Source organism: Medicago truncatula, chromosome 5 (assembly GCF_003473485.1).
Source record: "Medicago truncatula cultivar Jemalong A17 chromosome 5, MtrunA17r5.0-ANR, whole genome shotgun sequence".
In the NCBI taxonomy this organism is placed as follows: domain Eukaryota; kingdom Viridiplantae; phylum Streptophyta; class Magnoliopsida; order Fabales; family Fabaceae; genus Medicago; species Medicago truncatula.
The window spans coordinates 25,729,774-25,738,138 of NC_053046.1; the positions used below are offsets into that span (position 1 = coordinate 25,729,774).

The window sequence follows — 8,365 nt, forward strand, 5'->3', positions numbered from 1 at the left end:
ATATCATTTAATATTTTGTTTCGAGGAAATCTAGTTTAAGAATTATTTATTTCTTTGAATTAAATAAATTGATAAACCTGTACTTTATTATTAAAAAAGAGAAATAGTATTTTTACAAGAAATAGTATTTTTAATAATTTTTGTGACAACTTTTTCTTTTATGTTCACATTATATTTTTACTTTAATCTTTCTATTGTTTTGGTTTTTTTTGTTAATACTTCATTTTCTTTTTTGTAAAATTTTGATTGTTTTAAAAATTGTCATGAAATGATTGTTCGAATAACACAGCTAAAAAAAAATTAACCTGTACAAAAAAGTATTAATATTTTGTCATAATAAAAATATTAAATTAATAAATCATATCAAACAAACACACATGATGGTAAGATAGTAATTTGCTTAGATTGGATCTGGTTTGCTATTTATACTCCATATCTACCCTGACACTACCCTGCTCACTCACTCCTCACTCTCACTTCACTCCATTTTTGTGAGCTATGGTTTATCCTCACAGTTTAGCATTTCTATGCTTCTCATCTCTTCTTCTAACCCTTCTATTTTCATCTGAGGTTAGTTCTTCCTCAAAAGGTGCAACAAAAATTGGTCAAGGCTATCGTCTTGTATCCATTGAAGAGACCCCTGATGGTGCCCTTGTTGGTCTCCTTCAACTTAACCAGAAAACCAAAATCTATGGCCCTGATATTCCCCTTCTTAGGTTCTATGCTAAGTAAGTCCTAAAAAACACATTTAGTTCTTTTTTTGAGATATGTATGGTTCATTGTTTTATGATGCACCGACACTGATACCAGATACCAGATACAACACTGACACGTTCATATTGATAATAATGCAAAAAAGTAATCTTTTGAGATGTGTGTAGCTCATTTTTCAATAAGAAAAACATATCTTTAATGTTATTGTCTTGTAGTTTTATGATTCACCTACACTAATGTCGGATACAACACTGACACGTCAATACTAATAATAATGCGAAAAAAGTAGTCTAATGTGTTATGGTCATATCATGTCGGTGTTGGACACTGGACAGACTTTCGATCAGAAGTGTTGGTTCTAATGGATTTTGTTTCTCTAATGTTGTTAATTGTACCTGTTTGTTTTTTGCAGGCATGAAACAGAGAACCGTTTAAGAGTACACATAACAGATGCAAACAAGCAAAGATGGGAAGTACCATACAACCTTATCCCAAGAGAACAACCACCACCATTACCACAAACCTTAGGAAAGTTCCAAAAAAACCCTATTGAAGTCTCAGAGTATTCAGGCTCAGAGCTTCTATTCAGCTACATTTCAAATCCCTTTAGTTTCTCAGTCAAAAGAAAATCAAATGGTGAAACCCTTTTCAACTCAACTTCAACTTCTTCAGACCCATTTAGTTCACTTGTTTTCAAAGACCAATATCTTGAGATTTCAACAAAATTACCTAAAGATGCATCTTTATATGGTTTGGGAGAGAATACACAACCACATGGGATTAAATTATATCCAAGTGACCCTTATACTTTATATACAACAGATATTTCAGCTATTAATCTTAATGCTGATTTATATGGATCTCATCCTATGTATATGGATCTGAGAAATAATGGTGGAAAAGCTTCTGCACATGCTGTTTTGTTGTTGAATAGTAATGGAATGGATGTGTTTTATAAAGGAACTTCTTTGACTTATAAGGTTATTGGTGGTGTTTTTGATTTTTACTTCTTCTCTGGACCAACTCCTTTGAATGTGGTTGATCAGTATACTACTTTGATTGGAAGACCAGCTGCTATGCCTTACTGGGCTTTTGGTATGATTTTTCACTTTTCACTTTACTCATTTTTTTTAGATTTGATTGTTTTTTCTTTTGCCTAGTGGCCGAAGCTCACACATCCCTACCAACTGAGTTAAGCTCACGGGGACTGATTGTTTTTTCTATATGCAAGATATTAGTGACTTTGATTTTTGTCACATTGCCCTTTTTGTTAATTGTTAGATTAAAAAAAGGAAAAAAGAAACACTTTTCCGAAAATTGGGGCTTAAATTATGTGAATGGTTAAATGATAAACTTTGGCTGCAATTGTGATAAACTATTGCTGCATTTTATCTTGAATTTAATCTTGATTTTTTTTTTTTTTAATGAATGAATTTAATCTTGATGCATTGTGAAATTTTAACTATTGATAATTATATGTTAGACTTCAAAAATTGTTACTATTAAGATTGATTAACAATATAAAAAATGTTTACAGCTACAATATAGATATATTAAATCCTTGTTCTTTCTCACTGATATATGATAGTACAATCACCGGTCATGTAAGAACTAGTTGCTGCAGGTTTGATCCTCGGTATCCCCAGTTCAAACCAAGTAATATATGATAGTAAATTTTAGTGTAACCACTTTTTTATTTTAAATTTGTCCTTTAATTTAATACAAATTAATTTACCACTACACTTTCAACTACGTCCAAAGATAATTAAACAGTTTGGTAGATGGGTCTATTAGTGTCCACCTCCCAGCTGGCACTAATAATAAAAACAAAATATCAATCATGGCATCTTGCTAAGTTTGTTCTGTATTTTTTAAGATTCATGTAAGGAACCGTGATAGCATTTTTAACATTTTGTGCTACATTTTTTAAAATATTAAACATACCAAAAATATAAAGATTTTTTTCAAAACCAAAGATACAAACCTTTTCAGATCTATGATTGTGTAATTTAGTGACTTTCTTGATTTTTTAATATGAGAGCATTTTCATAGTATGCAAAACACATTTAAAATCCAATGACTCAGTTATTTTTTGGTATCTGTATATTAATGTATGATGGGGGTGCTTTGATTCTTTTATAAAAGGGTTAACAGGCTTTTACCCCTGCAATATAGGTTACTTTTGATTTTTCCCTTGTAAACAATAAAAAAATAATACAGTCAGCGCGCCACGTCATCAGAAAACGGTGACTCAGCATGCCACATCAGCGAAAATGCACAGTCAGCTTGCTTAAGGGGGTTTTTCAAAACAAAATTTTTTTATAAGGACGGAATCTGACAAAAAAATTTTATAGGGGAAAAACCAAAAGTGACCTATATTGCAGGGGATAAAGACCTATTAACACTTTATAAAATTTGGTATCTTCCATACATTATTTTTTAATGTATGACTCACTGTTTGTTTGATTTGGATACTATCAAAATCTTTTCTGGTCCAGCTTTTGTTGTTGAGTGTTAGGTAATTGAATACTTTTTTGGTCCACATGGAATGATATCATAACACACACAAAATATGGAAACTTAACTTTACAATATAAAAAATAATTCAATCTTTTTGCTAAAGTTTTGGGTCAAGAATTCTATCTTTTTGAAATGCTGCAACTATAAAGCAATACATGTGGGTCGTTGTCAAAGTTATTAATATTATTACCTACACGTTTTTCATTGTTACTCTTTCTATTTTGCTACCTAAGGAGAGAGGTTATATTTAAGTTTGTTACAAATTGTGTTGTTTTATAGCACAAACCATGTGGAAGATTTTTAATGTCTTTTATAGATAAGCTACCTTTGTTGGTGACATTAACTGATCAATCAATCACTAAGATGTGGTCCATTGTGTTTTAAGGGTAAAATTCAATTTTGAAAATTTTATAATTGAAAATATTGATGGAAAAAGAATATATAATTAAAAAATAACAAAATAAATTAAGATTAAAGCCTTATATTCTTATTAGCAATACAAAATGTGCTTATTTTTTAAATAAATTTACTTAATTTTATTTATTTTGGAACCCACCGTAATCAGTGTATTTGGCACTCCAATGAGTCCACCAAGGTATCCCACAACCTTGATCATTTGGACCGGCTGTGGGATTAACCCCGGTTGGACTGATTGAGCAGGGTTTACCTAATTTAATGGGGAGAAAGGTGGCATACAAACAAGTAAACATGAGGTTACAAAGTTAGATTCATTGTGCAAAAATGATGAAAGATTTTGTCTACACTTGAGTTTGCTCTTGAAATCTAAATATTTTCACAGCACTTGGGTAGCCTTAGATTTTCTGTAACTTTATTTACATGTTAATGTTGCTACTTCACTTGTCAATTATATGAAAAATGTTGATAGCCTTAGATTCTTATGCATCATGCTATAATTGCAAAAGGGTACACGAAGCATTGATATAAGTGCTTAATGTTTTAACTGATATTCTCACTATTGGTATATTACAGGATTCCACCAATGCAGATGGGGATATCACAATCTATCAGTTGTTGAAGATGTTGTGGATAGTTACAAGAAGGCTCAAATCCCACTTGATGTGATCTGGAACGACGATGATCATATGGACGGACACAAAGACTTCACACTCAATCCAAAGAACTACCCTCGTCCGAAGCTTCTAAACTTCTTGAACAAGATACACAGCATTGGCATGAAATACATTGTCATTATTGACCCTGGAATTGGGGTTAACTCCAGTTACGGTGTATACCAAAGGGGTTTAGCCAACGATGTTTTCATCAAGTACGAAGGCGAACCTTTCTTGGCTCAAGTGTGGCCAGGGGCGGTAAACTTTCCTGATTTTCTCAATCCAAAGACTGTAAATTGGTGGGTCGACGAGATCCGCCGCTTCCATGAACTCGTACCTGTTGACGGCCTATGGATTGACATGAACGAAGCTTCAAATTTCTGTTCTGGTAAATGCAAAATTCCCAAGAACACGATATGTCCGAATGGAACAGGACCAGGATGGATATGTTGCTTGGACTGCAAGAACATCACCAAAACAAGATGGGACGATCCTCCTTACAAAATCAACGCTTCGGGAATTCAAGCTCCAATCGGATACAAAACAATAGCCACCAGTGCAACCCACTATAACGGTGTCTTGGAGTATGATGCTCATAGTATCTATGGTTTCTCGCAATCCGTCGCAACTCACAAGGGTCTTCTTGGACTTGAAGGCAAAAGGCCTTTTATTTTGTCGCGGTCCACTTATGTTGGTTCGGGCAAATATGCTGCACATTGGACCGGTGACAATCAAGGAACATGGGAGAATTTAAGGTATTCAATATCCACAATGTTGAATTTCGGTATATTTGGTGTTCCAATGGTTGGTTCTGACATATGTGGATTTTACCCACAACCAACTGAAGAACTATGCAATAGATGGATTGAAGTTGGTGCTTTCTACCCATTTTCAAGAGATCATGCAAACTACTACTCCCCGAGACAAGAGCTTTACCAATGGGATTCAGTAGCTCAATCAGCAAGAAATGCTTTAGGTATAAGGTACAAGATTCTACCGTATCTTTACACCTTAAACTATGAAGCTCATGTTAGTGGATCACCAATTGCAAGACCACTTTTCTTCACTTTCCCATCTTACACCAAATGTTACGACGTCAGCACTCAGTTTTTACTCGGAAGCAGTCTCATGATATCTCCAGTGCTCGAACAAGGAAAAACACAAGTGAAAGCGTTGTTTCCTCCCGGTAGTTGGTACAGTTTACTCGATTGGACTCACACCATCACATCAACAGGCGGAACTTATGTTACACTTGATGCACCTCTTCATGTGGTGAATGTTCATTTATATCAGAACACAATTCTACCAATGCAGCAAGGTGGATTGATCTCAAAGGATGCTAGAAAGACTCCGTTCACGCTCATTGTTACATTCCCGGCTGGCGCATCAGAAGGAGATGCTAAAGGAACACTTTTCATTGACGACGATGAACTTCCAGAAATCAAGCTTGGAAATGGCTATTCAAGTTTTATCGATCTATATGCTAGTGTCAAACAAGGAGGTGTGAAAGTTTGGTCAGAAGTTCAAGAGGGTAAATTTGCATTAGACAAAGGGTTGATTATTGATTCTATTTCTGTGTTGGGATTGGATGGAAATGTTGGAGCAGTGGCTTCACTTGAGTTAGATGGAAAACCACTAATTGGCATGTCAAGTTTGAATGTTACTACTTCTGAACATGTGCATTTGGAAGGTGAAGGAAATGGTGAAAGTAAGACTGTGATGGTAACTTTGAGAGGGTTGAGCATTCCTGTTGGTAAAAACTTTGCAATGACATGGAAAATGGGATGATTTAGATTGTCTCATCTTAGTTTGTTTCTTTTCAATTTTAACATGCCAAGACAACAACAAAAGGGTTTTTTTATGAGTTGAAATATGAATGTTGTTTTCTAGTTTTTAGCTAGGTAACTATGAGTTGAAACTAAGTGTTGTCATTCAAGTGATTTATGGTCCTATATCTGCCAATTTTCACATAATAAAAGCAGTCAAATCTAGTATTTATAATGTAATGTATCCAAAATATCAAGGATGTCATTATTACTATGAATATATATCTCAAAGTAGTTATAATTTTTTTTCTTCTTTTTTACTTGTTGGTCTTTTCAGTTGACCAATACAAAACTTTGACAAGTTTTTATCCGAACATAATTATTTTCTTATCACAGTAGCAATTGTTCCTAGCATGGAAACTTTGATTTTATTTCACTCAACTTAACTGTAACATCTTTTATGGCCATTTGTTGAGCAAGGGGCACTTAAAATGCAACTTCAATTCTAGCAAACATCACCAAAAACCTCCTAATCTTGTTTTCCACAATCCATGTTTGATGATCTTCAGCCAATGGCATAAGCATTCGTGAACACAAAAAAAAGAAAAAAATTATAATAATCAATTCCTGTGCGCCTGTGACCTCACTGTCGAACTTCAAACTATCAAGGCTCTTGTATCCCGAGAACTTCAACAAATACAAGTCACTTACATAAACAATGATTGAGGAAATGGGTTTGGTGACTAGTTTAACTTCTTAAAAAAACTGCAAGAAAAGCATGTAAAGTATTTGCTCAAACTATAGATCAAAATTAGATACTCGTAATTAAAAAATTAATTTTAAATTTAATCTAAAATTGAGAATTTCATTTTTAATATAGAAATTTTAGTGTTACAAACTTTAATTAAAAAAATATTGAAACATAATTAATATATCATCAATTTTAAATTAAAAATCAATTTTTAATATAAATCACACACAATTGTTTTTCGTCATTCTTATGAGTTAAACATGACTCTTGTAGTCATGCATTTCAACCACAAATTATATCTCCAACTACATGCACACACCACCACGTATGTATGTTGCAAAAATAAAATAAAAATCATATCTCCCTTTTCTTTATTCTTCACATATTAAATACGACTCTTAAATCATGCATATCATGTGAGAATAAATATTATATATGTTAGAAATACAAAGTCATCGTAAATTTTAGCCCCTATTACATTCACATATTATATATTTTTCTTTTAAGTATCACATGTTATATATCTATTATCTATTAAATAGCTCATTTGTTATAAACTATAATTTTTTTTTTCTTTTCTAAGGATAAACAATACTAGTTATCACTTCAAACATAAATAGGGAATATCACTAACATTAATTATTTGTTTGATCTATCATTTATTTTCATCTATTTTTCTCACTTTCTACTTTCTTTTCTTTCTACATTTTACAGACATTGTGTAAAAATATGATTTCATCAATAATTATTATTTTTTCTTTCCCTTACTTCTACTTTTTATCAAATAATAATATATTTTGAGTTGGAGAGAGTGGGAATGGCAAAGATGGTGGTTGTGCTGGTTGATTTTTTTGGTCTAGTATCATGCAATATCATTGTTTTTCAAGAATAGTGTAATGACTGTTATTTAAAAAGTTTAAAATAAATTAATTTAAAAATTTCAAGAATATAAATATAACTGTTATTTTTATCATGTAATTAAATGAAATTGAATAAATAGGTTAAAGGAAATGTAAATACATTCATCTAAAATGAACATATAAATTAATTACACAAAAATAGTCACATTATATTTTTTTCTTTTGACAAGTATAGTCACATTTGATGATAGCTATGAAATACGTATATTTATATTAAAGTTATTATAAAAATAAATAGAAATACATTAAATAAAATTTATGGTAAAATAATCAAATATCCATTCAACTATTTTATTATTTTAAGCAAACGGGATGGATATATGGATGTCATGTGTATCAATGGGTACAAATATTAATATTATGATTTTTTTTTTTTTGAAAAAATATATTATGATATTCGTTTCTTATTATGCACAAGCCAGTAAGCATTTGCGAGTATCTCTTCTTGGTTTCTTGATTGTTGAATTGCTTGCCAATTTTCCTTTTGCCTCAACTAGATTCTCAAAAACTTGAGATAAAATAATTCTGTTGGGAAATAGCAATATCTATATCAGCTTCTTCTTTCGAAAGAAGCGCTTAGATACCAAAGTTGCAATCCAGAAACTAAACCAAGCGACTCTAGCA

At 32.0% G+C, this 8,365-nt stretch overlaps 1 protein-coding gene across 1 annotated transcript; it reads left to right on the top strand.

The window, feature by feature from the left end:
* Positions 1 to 435: 435 nt before the first annotated feature.
* On the top strand, positions 436 to 6,352 carry LOC11429935 (alpha-xylosidase 1). Its single transcript, XM_003614657.4, has 3 exons — positions 436 to 728; positions 1,127 to 1,809; positions 4,225 to 6,352. The coding sequence occupies exons 1-3, from the start codon at positions 499 to 501 to the stop codon at positions 6,090 to 6,092; spliced, it is 2,781 nt and encodes a 926-aa protein (XP_003614705.1). The 5' UTR covers positions 436 to 498; the 3' UTR covers positions 6,093 to 6,352.
* Positions 6,353 to 8,365: the final 2,013 nt, after the last annotated feature.

Bases quoted from the DNA above. Each gene is read 5' to 3' on its own strand.
- LOC11429935 (XM_003614657.4), top strand. From the start codon at position 499: ATGGTTTATCCTCACAGTTTAGCATTTCTATGCTTCTCATCTCTTCTT. The intron at 729-1,126 runs GTAAGTCCTAAA...TGTTTTTTGCAG, and splicing joins CTTCTTAGGTTCTATGCTAA to GCATGAAACAGAGAACCGTT. The intron at 1,810-4,224 runs GTATGATTTTTC...GGTATATTACAG, and splicing joins TATGCCTTACTGGGCTTTTG to GATTCCACCAATGCAGATGG.